Source organism: Zalophus californianus, chromosome 6 (assembly GCF_009762305.2).
Source record: "Zalophus californianus isolate mZalCal1 chromosome 6, mZalCal1.pri.v2, whole genome shotgun sequence".
Classification (NCBI taxonomy): Eukaryota; Metazoa; Chordata; class Mammalia; order Carnivora; family Otariidae; genus Zalophus; species Zalophus californianus.
In genome coordinates this window covers 34,769,248-34,786,512 of record NC_045600.1, presented here as the reverse complement: position 1 = coordinate 34,786,512, position 17,265 = coordinate 34,769,248, and the positions used below count along the sequence as shown (strand labels likewise).

Here is a 17,265-nt window from a genome sequence, read left to right as displayed (position 1 = left end):
AAGAATTACTCCACAACCAAGAGATTCATATATATTAACATGAGTAGCAATATTGTACGGATTTTGAAATATTGTTGTTCTATTTTAAGTGAAATTACAAATAAAATCGATCAGTTCATTGGAATCATTTCAGCATTAATCTACTAAAGTAAGCATAAATTTCAAGACGCATTTAGCCCTCCCCCTTTGAAAGTTTTAGCCATACTTAGATCATCAGACCAGATGCTGACTGTATCCTTATTGCTTCTCTACCCTAAAGCTGATTCTGGGCCTCAGGATTCTGCTAATTGGAGCTGTGTGCTTGTGTGCTTTGCTTATCAAAGTTTTATAGGAAAATGTACATCTGAAGAGGATTTGAGTTGGGTAGACTATGTGGTATTTAAAGGAGAATTTTGTCAATAAAAATAGGTCAACACCCCGACATCTAATAGTAAAACTTACGAGTCTCAGAGACAAAGAGAAAATCCTGAAAGCAGCTCGGGAGAAGAGATATGTAACCTACAATGGTAGAAATATTACATTGGCAACAGACCTATCCACAGAGACCTGGCAGGCCAGAAAGGACTGGCATGATATCTCCAGAGCACTAAACGAGAAAAATATGCAGCCAAGAATACTATAACCAGCTAGGCTCATTGAAAATTGAAGGAGAGATAAAAAGCTTCCAGGACAAACAAAAACTAAAGGAATTTGCAAACACAAAACCAGCCCTCCAAGAAATATTGAAAGGGGTCCTCTAAGCAAAGACAGAGTGTAAAAGCAGCACAGATCAGAAAGGAACACAGACAATATACAGTCACAGTTACCTTACAGGCAATACAGTGGCACTAAATTCATACCTTTCAATAGTTACCCTGAATGTAAATGGGCTAAATGCCCCAATCAAAAGACACAGGCTATCAGATTGGATTAAAAAACAAGACCCATCAATATGCTGTCTGCAAGAGACTCATTTTAGACCCAAAGACACCCCCAGATTGAAAGTGAGGGGGTGGAAAACCATTTACCATGCTAATGGACACCAAAAGAAAGCTGGGGTGGCAATCCTTATATCAGACAAATTAGATTTTAAAACAAAGACTAATAAGAGATGAGGAAGGACACTATATCCTACTTAAAGGGTCTATCCAACAAGAAGATCTAGCAATTGTAAATATCTATGCCCCTAACGTGGGAGCAGCCAATTATATAAGGCAATTAATAACAAAAGCGAAGAAACACATTGACAACAATACAATAATAGTGGGGGACTTTAACACCCCCCTGACTGAAATGGACAGATCCTCTAAGCAAAAGATCAACAAGGAAATAAAGACTTTAAATGACACGCTGGACCAAATGGACTTCACAGACATATTCAGAACATTCCATCCGAAAGCAAGGGAATACACATTCTTCTCTAGTGCCCATGGAACATTCTCCAGAATTGATCACACCCTAGGGCACAAATCAGGTCTCAACCGGTACCAAAAGATTGGGATTATTTCGTGCATATTTTCAGACCATAATGCTTTGAAACTAGAACTCAATCACAAGAGGAAAGTCGGAAAGAACTCAAATACATGGAGGCTAAAGAGCATCCTACTAATGAATGAATGGATCAACCAGGAAATTAAAGAAGAATTAAAAAAATTCATGGAAACCAATGAAAATGAAAACACAACTGTTCAAAATCTTTGGGATACAGCAAAGGCAGTCCTGAGAGGAAAGTATATAGCAATACAAGCCTTTCTCAAGAAACAAGAAAGTTCTCAAATACACAACCTAACCCTACACCTAAAGGAGCTGGAGAAAGAACAGCAAATAAAGCCTAAACCCAGCAGGAGAAGAGAAATAATAAAGATCAGAGCAGAAATCAATGAACTAGAAACCAAAAGAACAGTAGAACAGATCAACGAAACTAGGAGCTGGTTCTTCGAAAGAATTAACAAGATTGATAAACCCCTGGCCAGACTTATCCAAAAGAAAAGAGAAATGACGCAAATCAACAAAATCATGAATGAAAGAGGAGAGATCACAACCAACACCAAAGAAATACAAACAATTATAAGAACATATTATGAGCAACTCTATGCCAGCAAATTAGATAACCTGGAAGAAATGGGTGCATTCCTAGAGATGTATCAACTACCAAAATTGAACCAGGAAGAAACAGAAAACCTGAACAGACCTATAACCACTAAGGAAATGGAAGCAGTCATCAAAAATCTCCCAACAAACAAAAGCCCAGGGCCAGATGGCTTCCCAGGGGAATTCTATCAGACATTTAAAGAAGAATTAATACCTATTCTCCTGAAACTGTTCCAAAAAATAGAAATGGAAGGAAAACTTCCAAACTCATTTTATGAGGCCACCATTACCTTGATCCCCAAACCAGACAAACACCCCATCAAAAAGGAGAATTACAGACCCAATATCCTTGATGAACATGGATGCAAAAATTCTCACCAAAATAATAGCCAATAGGATCCAACAGTACATTAAAAGGATTATTCACCATGACCAAGTGGGATTTATCGCTGGGCTGCAAGGCTGGTTCAACATCTGCAAATCAATCAACTTGATACAATACATTAACAAAAGAAAGAACAAGAATCATATGATCCTCTCAATAGATGCAGAAAAAGCATTTGACAAAGTACAGCATCCTTTCTTGATCAAAACTCTTCAGAGTATAGGGATAGAGGGTACCTACCTCAATATCATAAAAGCCATCTATGAAAATCCTACAGCGAATATCATTCTCAATGGGGAAAAGCAGAGGGCTTTTCCCCTAAGATCAGGAACGGGGCAGGGATGTCCACTATCACCACTGCTATTCAACATAGTAGTAGAAGTCGCAGCCACAGCAATCAGACAACAAAAAGAAATCAAAGGCATCCAAATCGGCAAAGAGGAAGTCAAACTCTCACTCTTTGCAGATGATATGATACTGTATGTGGAAAACCCAAAAGACTCCACCCCAAAACTGCTAGAACTCATACAGGAATTCAGTCAAGTAGCAGGATATAAAATCAATGCACAGAAATCAGTGGCATTCCTGTACACCAACAACAAGACAGAAGAGAGAAATATTAAGGAGTCGATCCCATTTACAATTGCACCCAAAACCATAAGATACCTAGGAATAAATTTAACCAAAGAGGCAAAGGATCTGTACTCAGAAAACTATAAAATACTCATGAAAGAAATTGAAGAAGACACAAAGAAATGGAAAAACGTTCCATGCTCATGGATTGGAAGAACAAACATTGTGAAGATGTCAATGCTACCTAGAGCAACCTACACATTCAATGCAATCCCCATCAAAATACCATCCACTTTTTTCAAAGAAATGGAAGAAATAATCCTAAAATTTGTATGGAACTAGAAGAGACCCCGAATAGCCAGAGGAATATTGAAAAAGCAAAGCAAAGCTGGCAGCATCACAATTCCGGACTTCCAGCTCTATTACAAAGCTGTCATCATCAAGACAGTACGGTACTGGCACAAAAACAGACACATAGATCAATGGAACAGAATAGAGAGCCCAGAAATGGACCCTCAACTCTATGGTCAACTAATCTTTGACAAAGCAAGAAAGAATGTCCAATGGAAAAAAGACAGTCTCTTCAAAAAATGGTGTTGGGAAAATTGGACAGCCACATGCAGAAAAATGAAACTGAACCATTTCCTTACACCACACACAGAAATAGACTCCAAATGGTTGAAAGACCTAAACATGAGACAGGAGTCCATCAAAATCCTAAAGGAGAACACAGGTAGCCACCTCTTCGACCTCAGCCACAGCAACTTCTTCCTAGAAACATTGCCAGAGGCAAGGGAAGCCAGGGCAAAAATGAACTATTGGGATTTCATCAAGATAAAAAGCTTTTGCACAGCAAAAGAAACAGTCCACAAAACCAAAAGACAACCGACAGAATGGGAGAAAATATTTGCAAATGACATATCAGATAAAGGGCTAGTATCCAAAATCTATAAAGAACTTATCAAACTCAACACCCAAAGAACAAATGATCCAATCAAGAAATGGGCAGAAGACATGAACAGACATTTTTCCAAAGAAGACATCCAAATGGCCAAGAGACACATGAAAAAGTGCTCAACATCACTCGGCATCAGGGAAATCCAAATCAAAACCTCAGTGAGATACCACCTCACACCACTCAGAATGGCTAGAATGAACAAGTCAGGAAACGACAGATGTTGGCGGGGATGTGGAGAAAGGGGAACCCTCCTACACTGTTGGTGCGAATGTAAGCTGGTGCAACCACTGTGGAAAACAGTATGGAGGTTCCTCAAACAGTTTTAAATAGAGCTACCATATGATCCAGCAATTGCACTACTGGGTATTTCCCCTAAAGATACAAATGTAGGGATCCCAAGGGGTACGTGCACCCCAATGTTTATAGCAGCAATGTCCACCATAGCCAAACTGTGGAAAGAGCCAAGATGTCCATCGACAGATGAATGGATAGCGAAGATGTGGTATATATACACAATGGAATATTATGCAGCCATCAAAAGGAATGAGATCTTGCCATTTGCAACGACGTGGATGGAACTGGAGGGTGTTATGCTGAGCGAAATAATCAGAGAAAGACAGGTATCATATGACCTCACTGATACGAGGAATTCTTAATCTCAGGAAACAAACTGAGTGTTGCTGGAGTGGTGGGGGTGGGAGGGATGGGGTGGCTGGGTGACAGACATTGGGGAGGGTATGTGCTATGGTGAGCGCTGTGAATTGTGCAAGACTGTTGAATCACAGATCTGTACTTCTGAAACAAATAATGCAACATATGTTAAGGAAAAAGAAAAAGAAGAAGATAGCAGGAGGGGAAGAATGAAGGGGAATAAGTCGGAGGGGGAGACGAACCATGAGAGACAATGGACTCTGAAAAACAAACAGGGTTCTAGAGGGGAGGAGGGTGGGGGGATGGGTTAGCCTGGTGATGGGTATTAAAGAGGGCACATTCTGCGTGGAGCACTGGGTGTTATGCACAAACAATGAATCATGGAGCACTACATCAAAAACTAATGATGTAATGTATGGTGATTAACATAACAATAAAAATATTTTAAAAAATAAAAGAGAATTTTGGCTATTGAATTCTTAGTGTTTAATTTTAAATTTTGAGTGATTTAATTAAAGTACTTGAGAATTTAACTGTCAGGTCTTTTCTAAATTAAAATTATATAAAGAATTATTTTGTGCATATATTTTATGACTGTATGTAGAAATGGAAAAATACATACAAATTTAAAAGGTGGACTCTAAAGTTGATGTAAATCAATGTTAAATTTTTTGTAAGTTGAATTTTGTTTTAAATATATTATGGTTCCTGACACTACCTTCTAGTATATGTTAAATAATATTATTTTACTGAAAACAAAAATGGAAAGGTACCCAAGGTACCCCAGTCGATTTCTTTTGCTATCTAAAGCAGAAATTCGAAGGAACTTGGGATGTAACTTCACAGGGTAGTAATTTAACTTGAGGCATCTGTATCAGAATACAGTGAGACAATAATGAGCAAAGCATAGCCAGACACTGGAGAAATAACCCTAAAGCTACGAATGTACAAGCAGAAAGGATTTGTATGTATGTGGACTATGCCATCTTACTGATAATATTCAAGATCTTTAAGTATAAGAATTAAAATTAAAACAGACTTTTGTGTTTGCCTGTGGTGATTTTTACATTACACAAAAATCCTCATTGCATTTTCACACTTGCCCGCATATAGTGTATAGGTTGTCTCTGGACTAAAAGTCTGTGTTCTCTGAGAAATCAGTTAGAGGTTGAGTCAATCATTGTTTTTGTTCACCTTTCCCTATGAATCACTTTTGTCAGTTTTTAGTTCAGAAAGACATCAATTATAGGTAACACATTTATGGGCTTTTGTTTTTTCAAAGGGGTTTTTTTTTTTCTTTCTTAAAACTTTGTTCTGATAAAAATACTGATCCTCTTTTTTTCCTCCCTTTCTAAATCAGTTTTATTGTGACATAATTTATACACAATAAAATGTACGTATTTTAGTCTATATTTCTGTGAGTTTTGACAAATGCTTGCAGTTTTGTTACCACCACCACAATCAAGATACAGAACATTGCTACTACCCTGAGAAGTTTCTCCATGCTCCTTTGTAGTCAGCACCTTCCCAGCCCCAGTCCTTGGCAGTCATTAGGTCTGTTTCCTGCACCTATAATTTTGCCTTTTCCAGAATTTTGTGTAAATGCGATCATTATATTATGTAGCTTTTTGTGTGTGGTTTCTTTCACTTGGCATAATGCATCTGAGATTCACCCATGTTGTTTTGTGTATTGGTAGTTCATTCTTTTTATTGCTAAGTAATATCTCACTGTATGGATATACCACCGATAGTTTATCCATTCACCATTTGAAAGACATTTGGGTTGTTTACTTGTTTTGGTGATTATGTGTAAAGCCACTACAAACATTAACATGCATGTTTTTGCAGAAACATGTTTTCATTGCTTTTGGATTAAATATTTAGAGCGGGATTTGTGGGTCATGTGTTGAGTGTCTCTTTAATTTATAAGACACTGCCAAACTAGATTTTCAAGTGATGATTTCATTCTAGCAATTGCATATTACCATACTTCATAATAATACAGTCAAATTTACCTGCTGCTTTCACATCATTGATCATGAGTTGACTGTGGCCTCTTTGAAATAGAGGAAGATTAACAGTTTAGAGTGATTATTTTTGTCATTGTGATTTTATTATTTGTGTAGTAGTATATGTTCAGTGCTTGGATTTATAACTATACATATCTGTCCCTCAACCTCTGGGGATATCATGGAAAATTCTGCCTTATCACCATCTTAGGTTGCCCAGAGACATATTTAATTTAATCACTGTTGCTTTGGTTCTTTTTGCATTTCTTATATTGCCAGACACCAGTGTTTATGAAATAGTTCCTGGAGCTACTTCTTTTCTGATTTTAAATTATAGCAATTATTAAACTTCAGACTGAAGGAAAGGAGGGCTTACAGGGCTGATGAACTATTTCTCAATTTAGTTGACTGAAATTATTGAGAAATGATCTGGTGAAGCAGCACGTCTCATTGCTCTGGCCTGGTCTGCATCATCTTATTATCAGTAATATATAAAACACCTTTGGAAAGACTGAGGTGAGCTATTTCCCAAATGTTAAATGATACTTACGGCTAATTATGCTGATTGACTGTTTGATACTGTGTATAGGGGATTATGTAGCAAAGGAAAGGACTTTGACTCAGATAAGGAGTGCAGTATCTGGTTATAGGGAAGATTAGTAGCTTAATAGGTTATAGATTTATTTGATCAGAATTGCTGATCATAGCTATTATAGCACAATAGCTTGCGTTTTCACTCACTTTATAAGGTAGGTGCTACCAGACTGTCTTTGAAAGGTCAAAGAGTTGTTATTTCCATTCTTGAAAAGTTAAGTTTTGTGAACCTTCAAAGCTGTTCTTGTTTTTTATTTCATACACACACACACAGAGGAGGCAATGAAGGAAGACCTTAAGTTCTTTGAGATGTGACCTAATTGAGAATTACATTAAACTGGAATGTAGATACTTTTTCTTCAGTTTTTAATTCCTTTAGACAAAATGTTTGTGTATGATTGTCTTTCTCCTCAGGAATCCAGGCTTATTTTTAAGTGGTACTAGAACATTCCTCCTAATATCCATGGAAAGAGGGAACATTGTCATATGAAATTGTCCTTATTCTTCTTATCACTTAGTTTCTATCAGCCGGATCATGATTCTCCATCTTCAGTAAGGAAATATCCTCCTCTAAAATAAAGTTTGCACTGGAAGGAGAATCTAAAGGTAGAAAAGGTGTCTCATCTAATTGCTCTGATTCTGCTTTGCCTGCCCCCAACCTTACATCTCCTTGGGTGTGGTTTCCAAACTCAAGAATGATTTGACACTCTCAAATAAATAAATAAATAAACCTTAAAAAAAAAAAAAACTGAGAAAATAAACTTCCAGCTGAGCTCTGTAACACCATTATAGTCTAAGATTTCTCATGTGTTTCCATGATCAGCTCACACAATATCATATGGGTGGTGACATTTCCCCTAGTAAAAGTAAAACTATAAAAGAATACTGTAGGCTACATAATAGTCTATAGGGGCCTCAGTTTTATAATCTGAAAAAAACTTAAAAGTTGAACCTCTGTTGTGTAAGACTGTAAGTTAATTTCTCAAGGCAGTAAGTTGTAGGTTTGGTTTTTCCAACTACAGTTACTCTTTTTCATAAAATTTTTTGAGAATGTTTTAAATCTTAAGTGAGAATAATATAAAAATAAAACATCACATAATCAACTGTTGTCCTGTTTAAGGAAGGGCAAACAGGGCAACAAAGTGCAAAGTGTTCTGTGCACTAATGTTGACACATTAAGCAAACGCCTAAAATGCTTCACAGATGACCCTTTTGTTCCAAAGCATTGTGTAAAGCTATTCCACTGTTGGATGAATATTTTAAATTATGGCTATTATTTTTAACTTTTGTTTGTACATTATTAATAGTTTTGCTTATTCAAAGATGCTAGCTATTATTAGATACTCTGCTAATTGTGTGTAGTTTTAATGGTTTTCTATGATAATAAATAAGACTTTAGTTTTTCCTGTGGGGGTGCCATTGGTTTGTTTTTAAATGGTTTAGCAACTAGCAACAGAGAATTGGGACTATGCCTTGTATTCCTAATCACAATTGTTGAAGGCTGGTTTCATTATCTCTTAAATGAGTTCTCACTAATTAATCCCCTTCTTCAGAGTGCTATAAGGCAGAGGATATTGGATCATTTTTCTGACTGGTCTTCAGTACCATGTATTACTTTCACCCACACCCAATGGATATTTTCTCTTAGTTGTAGAATTATTAGTAGGTACTCTTCATATACAAGGTAAAAGCTCTGAAACAACTCTGAGGATTGGAGTATAAATAGCAATGTGTAGTCCGTTCAGGCTGCTATAACAAAAATACCAAAAACTGTTTAGCTTATAAACAACAGAAACTTATTTCTCACAGTTCTGGAGCCAGGGAGTCCAAGATCAAGTCCAAATTTGGGGTCTGGTGAGGACCCGCTTTCTTGTTCATGGACAGCACCTTCTCACAGTGTCCTCACATGATGGAAGGGGCTAAGGAGTTCTGTGGGGTCTTTTATAAGAGCAGCAATCCCATTCATAAGGGTTCTACCCTCATGACCTAATAAGCACCTCCCAAAGATCCAACTTTGGGCCATATCCTGTTTTTGTGACTAAAGTTTTATTGGAAAACAGGCACATGCATGCATTTACTTACTGTCTTCGGCAGTTTTCCTGCTAGAAAAGCAAAAGAGGCCCACAAAGCCTGAAATACTTACTGTCAGGCCCCTTAACAGAAAAATGTTTGCTGAACCTTGGTTTGGAAATTGTTTAAGATTTATGTCAGAATTTTCCTCTCATTTTTTATTCCAACCACTCAGAGTGTTTATGTATGAACAGATAAGTTAAGAGGGGTAAAGAAATGAGAGAACAAAAATGTAGTATTCAAGTACTGGCACCAACTTATTTCTCTCCCTTATGTTAATTTACCTGTTTCTTTGCTATGGGTGTCCACTTCCTCCTGATATCTGTAGTTCTCTGTGTTGGGAAATAAGTGCAGCTGACTGGCCTGGGGGAAAACAGTATATTTTTCTCAGTGGTGGAAATTTACTGTAGGAACGAATCTTGGATGTTAGGGACTAATTGTTGAATTTCACAGTCTTAATAGAAAATAAAGAATGAGAACCAGCATCAGTGAGTATCAATCTTTATGAAGAATTTGATTCTCATGATTTTTGTGTAATCCTATGATGAAGTACAAGTAAGTTAAACGTCCAAATGTTGTTTGTTTTATAGGTCTATAATGACGGATCTGTACTACCTCAGTCAAACAGATGGAGCAGGTGATTGGCGGGAAAAAGAGGCCAAAGATCTGACAGAGCTGGTCCAGCGGAGAATAACATATCTTCAGGTAAGAAAACTAAGTAAGGAAATAAACATAAATGAAAAAAGAAGGAAAATCATAATAAGACTAAGAGTTGCTGTTGGTTTTTAGTCTTCCTAGCCCTTTTTTTTAAGTATTTACTCATTTTACATATTTATTCAGAAAGATGCTATGTTATGTCTTCAGTGCAATACAAAGATGTCTAAAACAAAGCCTCTGCCTTAAAGGAGCTACTTCTTACACACACACACACACACACACACACACACACACACACACACACACAGCAATGCGAAGTAGGAAGTGGTACATTTTACGTGAGACATACAGATGAAATGCTCGTTGAAGGAAGAAGATAATCAGGGATAGCTTTGTGGAAAAGGTTTTTGAATTGAGCTGAAAAGGACAATTGGATAGGATTTAGGCACATAGAAATGGAAAAGAGTGTACTAGCTGGAGACTGGGATATGAATAATGGTCCATAGTTGGGAAAGAGCAGGACGGGAACCCATTGAGGAATGGGACATTTAATTTGTCTGGAGTTTTGGGTTGTGTAAACAGGTGGGGTGTAAAATAAGCTGGAAAAGGTAGGTTTGGGAGCCCGATTGCAGAGGTCCTCGGGTGCAGGTTAAGCTTTATGGTGCATAAGCAGCAAGTGGTTGCTTAAAAGATTTTGTTTCATAAACATCATTATAACAGCAAACAGCCACAAGTCCCAGGCCCTTTTACATCTATTCTCGTCTTTTTTTGTGTTTTCTTCTAACTCTCATTAATATGCATACTCAGTCTTACATATTTGTAAGAACAGAATTGATTTACTTTAAATTCTGGTTTTTTGCTTAATATGTCATAAGCTTTTTTCTATTTTGGAGCCACATCCCACTTTTGAAAGATTTTTACACCCAAGAGCAGCATGATGAGGGTGATACTATTAATCTGTAAGTCTTATTTTGGCTGAACTGGATTACTATTGGAAGAGACTAGAAGCAAGGAAACCATTTAGGAGGTGAGGACCACCCTGGAGGTGAGAAATATGGAGGTATGTCACAGTTTGCATTGGAAGTGAAGAGACAAAGTTGAGAGAGACTGGGAAGGTTGAACTGATCGTTCACCAAGTGGGTGAAAGAGCTGAAGTGACCGGGATGATAGGTGCATTGTTATCTGACAGGGAACTTAAACAAAGAACAGTCTTGGGGTAAACAGTGAATTAGAAGTAACTTCATTCAAAGTGCTGGAAGTTGAAAACCGCACCCATCCTTTTCTAATACTATTAGTGGTTTATTTTCTATGTACAATGACTGCTTTCCTTCTAAGGTTAAAGTGTCTTGTAAAAGTAAAATAATAACAATGACCTAATTCTCTATATTTCAAGGTGCACATTTTCCTACACTTAAATAGGAAGAAATAGAAAATGAAGTGTTTAACGAGATCATTAAAAACCAAACTGATTTTGGCATGCTATCTTGGTCTCATACTCCCATGACCATTCATCAGAGGTGTCTGCAGAATGAGAAACACTTGCCTCCTATAGGGAAGAGGTAATTATCTCCTATCAACTAGAACCTCATTCAATGAACTATAAACAGCTGGTGGTGCAGAACTATCATCCTCATTTAAAATGGAAATAACTATGGTTTCTGAGTTTCTTCCATTTCCACATATTCATTAGATTTTTATTCAACAAAAGTCATATTTAAACTATGATTTGGTCATAGTTCAGCTCCATATACTGTAACAAGTACCTGCCACCTGCTTTAGTTTATTTTTTCTTCTTGGCCAAGTGCTTTTACTTATAGTGCAAATTTGATCCTCTATATGCTGATTTTTCTGGTTCTGTGTTAGAGAATTTCACTTGTAAATCATGCTAATGATTTAAAACCATGTTGGCTTTTTTAATCTTTTAGACTACAGCAAAACAGCATTTCAGCTGGACCTTACTTTCAGTTTCAAATATTGCTATTTAACAGATGCTTACTTCCATGCTTTTCCTTTTTTTTCACTGAAAAAGAAAATGTGGTTTTTAATATTCAAGGAGATGAAGAAAATCTCAGTAGGAAAAAACATATTTCAGAAAAATATTTTTCTTTAATTATTTAATGTATTCATGATCATTTTTGCCCTCTAGTCCAAAAGTTCTTTGAAGTCAGAAACTATATTTTTAACATATTATTTGTTAGAGATTAACAATGGCAGTCACTCACTCTTTACCTTCTTTGGCTTGAGGTGAATAAGAGTCCTTTCTCCCATTCCAACAAAATTAAACACATATAGGTAAGGAATGTTTTCTCTGACTAGAACTTTTATTCCCAGCTTAGAAAAGTACAACAGCTACTTTAAAAAGAATGATTTGTTACTGGTTTAACTAAATGGATTAGAGAGTTTAATTAGATGAGGTGAGCTATTTATACACATTTTTAAGAGTGATTACATTTTTTCCCGTTTTAACTTTTCTTGGTATTCAAATGTATTGGTGTTCCCAAACCATTGCTTTAAGTGAAATATTGTAAAAAGGCTATTTAATTAACTTAAATTCTGAAAGACTTCAACAGGCTTAGAAACTGAGTAGTATACTAGAAAATAAATCTGTGAAGGGAGATAAGGAAAAAATCTTTGACCTTTAATACTTGTATTCTACATAAAAATAAGCAGTTCATATAACTTAATGGAGATTTTAGAAGGCTCTCCTTGTTTGGCCTACGAGGCAGCAGTTATATAAAGAATGATAATAATTTGTAGCTAACTAGGAAATAATAGGGAAAAGATAAATAAAAGAAAATGTTTTTAATAGTTTAAATCTGTTCAGGAGATTTTAGTCATTTAAATACCTTATTGTGTTCCCAATAAATAATTCAGATGATTTTATAATTACTTCAGTGATTGGTTTGGACAGGTGAAAACATTTTCAGTTTTACTAGATTTTTACTCATTCTGATGAAATCTATTATCAGTTCTTATAATCACCAACAAGCAGTTTTCTAAAATCTGATTTATTTAAGGTATAATGCAAGACCTGGTCAAAGAAAACAACCTAGATTAAACCCTTGTCTTAATCCATTAATCGGTTTGATTTTAAATCTAAGCCTTTTTGCAACTCTCCAATGCTTTGAATTGAGCAAATATCATGTCTCATGAAAATCCTGCTTGACTGAGTCATATAGTTCAGTCAAGTTTAGTCTCAATGTTAGATATTCATTCATTTATTCTATACCGTGGTTTTACTTGGGAGAAGCAATTTCACAAAAGTTACTAGAAAGTAAAAAAATACATATGTCAACTAGACTTCAGCGGGACAAAGTTCCATGGTTGTCTTAAAATTATTTTCTCTTTAGAGTTGAAGGAGTTATGGCGTGGTATAAAAAGGCTGACTAAAAGATTATAATAATCTTATTGAAGACAACCTTGGGTATCCTGTTAGGCTCAAGTAGAATGGAGCAAGTAATTCTCTTAAGGTCTTCTCTATGTTTACCTGAAAAGTTCTTTATCCATAAAGTAAACATGTAATATTGGGTTGTTTTAAATACCATTTTGTGCTGGTCTTTACTAGTGTGCTATGTAAATCATAACAAATTGAGAAAGTGCTGTTTTTTATATTTTGAAATCAAATTTCGGATATCAACTCCAGGCTTATTTTAAAAACTACACATTGCTGATATTTTCATCACGAGTCCACATTTTGCCATAATATAAGTCATTTTTCTAGACTTTTGATTGACATGGAAGAGATTCTGTTTTCATTAGTGTTACTAGAATTCACTTTGTGGCTTCTAATCAGCTCATATTAAATTCTAATCAGCACATATTAAACAAACAATGGAAGAGATCACAAATGCCTTAGTTTCTTGTTTGGAACAGTTTGAAGTTGGCAACCACAGTGGTGAGAGCTGCTAGTTAGGGCATATAGCTTATGATAAAAGGCATTTCCCAGTTTAACTTGAAATTATCTGTCTTCTGGTTCAGGATAATTTTCTTTCCACCTAGACCCAAAGTTGACTATTTAAGCAATATTGAGCCCATTTTTAGTGTAATCTAAGTAAAGCATATAAAAAAATAACAATGGTAAAAGATGTTTTTTGGGGGGCATTGCTTGTTTATGTTGTGAATAGGACTTTACTAACCTACCATTTTCCAGTAAATTTTCCTTGTTTTCATAGAAAAGTAAAAGATGTGCAAATGGAGAACAAGTATTTTACTTTTTAAAGGAAGATTAGAGATTTGTTTCTTCCATTCAAAAACAACAGACTGCCTAGAGATACGGCAGTTTCTCTTTTCCTGTGTGGAATCCAGCAACTGTAGGTGGTCTATAAAATGGAAAGTGTCCAGGTCACACTAGGAATGCATTGTTGAGGCTATTAAACATGTATTTCAGATTGTGAAGAGACCCTAACTCCAACACATGATGTAGACACATTTTTCTTTGACAGGACAAATTCTTTAAAATAGATTTAAGGCTAGAATATAACTATAAAACTTCATTTGTCTGCTGGTGTACTGATCATGAGATCAAACCCATCATGAGGTGTCCTCAGAGTGGTGAAGTGTGTTCTAATGAGTGATTCAGACAATAATTACACTTCTGCCCAACAAGGATGAAAATCAAAATAAAGTCAGAGGTAGTAATACTTGTAACTCATTAGGCAAAGTCATTAGCTTAGCTGTATTAAGATGTTAATTAGATATGTAAAACAACTGGAGTAGGGAGAAACTTTTAGGACCTTTCCCTGTTTGAAAGAAATTATTAGTTTGAGAAGAGATCAAGTAGAGAAAAGTAGACAGTTTCTTAGAACTAAGACTTAAGAGTATACTGAGAAGGAGAATATCTTCCTCAAGAACAAAAATATAAACAGTTTTGATGAGAAAAGAACAAGAAGTGGTAAGTAGATACAGTGTCAGGGGTAGCTTTCATAAAATGAAAGAGGGGATTGTTATACTAGAAGTTGACGAAGGACAAAGGTGGTGATAAGAAAAAAAAGAAAATTTATTGAAGGTAGTTTTCTAGTAAAAACCACATTATCTTGAATTCTTATAGATTTTACAGAGCGCTTGCATGTGGGAGCATAGGTCTGATTGAATTGTTTGTTTTGTTTGCTTATTCAACAAGTATTTGGATGTACTCGACATTAGGTATGTTACTAAGGATTTAATGGTGAACAAACAGATATGGTATGTTGTCTGCCCTCAGAAAGCTTAGCGTTTAGTAACATTCTCAGAGTGTTTCTGAATTAATTATCCTCAAATACACACAACTGCATAGACACACACAATTTTTTTTAATTTCTTTAGTTTTTTGTTTTGATGTTTATATTTTTGTCTCATTATTTGGATCTTTTTACTAATTCCCCTATCTCTATTACACTAATATTTGCTACAGGCTTTTTTTTTTTTTAAAGATATTATTTATTTGTCAGAGAGAGAGCGCGCGCATAAGCGGGGGGTGGGGGGTGGCAGGCAGAGGGAGAAGCAGGCTCCCCACTGAGCAAGGAGCCCGATGCAAGGAGCCCAATGCGGCACTCCATCCCAGGACCCTGGGATTATGACCTGAGCTGAAGGCAGACGCCTAACCAACTGAGACACCCAGGCATCCCACTACAGGCTTTTTTATTACTCTTTTTAATAAAGTTTTTATTATGGAAAACTTTCAGCATATATAAAAATGAGAAACTAGTAAACCCCTATGTACCCATTATTCAGCTTTAATAATTACCAATTCATGGTCAGTTTTGTTTCATCTGTACTGCCATCACTCCTTACCATCTCCAGGATCATTTTGAAACAAATCCTAGACATTTTATCATTTTATTTATAAATATTCAGAATACTAAAAGTTAAAGATACTTTTTCAAAACATAACTGCATACTAAGAATAGTTCTTTAATATCAAATAACCAGTCATCAATCAAATTTCTCTGATTGTCAAGCACATTTTTAATGTGCTATTTAAAAACTGATTATCTGGGGAAGAATTCCAAGAAATGGCAGAGTAGGGAGCACCAAGAATCTGTCTCCCCATCTAGACATCAGTTGCACTGGCAGAAACTAATACAACCAATTTGGAACTCTGGAGTCAGTTGAAGGCTTACAACTTCCAGGGGAAAGCTTTGACTGTAAATTGCATTAGGTTTGGTTAATTTCTGCTCTTAAGCTCCACAGTAACTGCCCATCCCCAGCCTCCAGCCTCATAGCAGCTGCTGTGTACATGTTCAACATAGGAAAATTGATCACTGTAATATGCTGCATCAACAAAATAAAGGAAAAAAAATCTGATCATCTTGGTTGATGCAGAAAAAACATTCAACAAAATTCAGTATACCTTTTCATGGTAAAAACAATGAACAAAATAGGAACAGAAGGAAACTACCTCAGCATATAAAAGCTTGATTTTTGTAAATTGATCTTCTATCCTGCAACTTTGTTAAGCTTATATTAGTTCTAGTAGCTTTTTTGTAGGTTCCATCAGGTTTACCACATAGATTATCATGTCATACCTAAATAAACACATTTACTTAGTCATTTTCAATTTGGATGCCATTTCTGCAGAACTCTCTTAAAATTCATTCACCTTAATTACATAGTATAATTCAGTATTAGCATAACATACAGTAAATCACAAATTTAGTTCCGTCTTTTAAAATCCTTGCCAAAGTCTGATTTGGGACTTTAGATTTTCTTAGCAAGAGTTTAAAAACATTTTGAGATGCCTAACAGTTATGGGGGCAGTTTTTAAATTCCTAGCAGTGCAGTCAGCAAAACTCTGCCAGCATTTTGTTGTTGTTTTTGTTGTTGTTGTTGTTGTTTAAATATTTGAGAGAGAGAGAGCATAAGCAGGATGGGCAGTGGGAAAGGAGGAGAGAATCTGAAGTGGACTGTGCGTTGAGCGTGGAGCCTGATGCAGGGTTCGATCTCACGACCCTGAGATCATGCCTGAGCTGAAACCAACAGTCAGATGCTTTAACTGACTGCGCCACCCAGGTGCCCCAGCATTTTGTTGTTTTTAAGTTTACATACTTATTATATATTTGTATCTTCTTATCAATAAGAACACTTTTATTTTTTTAATTTTTTTGTGTTTAACTTATGTTTATTTTTTTCTTCCAATTTTTTATTTAAATTCCAGTCAGTTAACATAGGTGTAATATTAGTTTGAGAAAGACTTTTAAAACACATTCCTTAGTTGAGGTATATAAGAGAATGCATATGAGGTTCTTAACATCTGTTACCTAGAAAAAAAATAAGCAACTGATGACATTCTAGATGCTACTCCCCCAAACCATTTTATCTTT

General features: G+C 35.9%; 1 protein-coding gene across 11 annotated transcripts in view; it reads left to right on the top strand.

Annotated features, from left to right (window-relative positions):
* The window catches only part of FUT8 (fucosyltransferase 8), a 330,956-nt gene that overhangs the window by 228,297 nt on the left and 85,394 nt on the right, over positions 1-17,265 (top strand). For all 11 annotated transcript variants that reach the window (XM_027571178.2, XM_027571180.2, XM_027571179.2 and 8 more), the window contains one exon: positions 9,901-10,015. In XM_027571178.2, the coding sequence (XP_027426979.1) occupies positions 9,901-10,015 (115 nt within the window). The remainder of the gene's footprint in view (positions 1-9,900; positions 10,016-17,265) is intronic.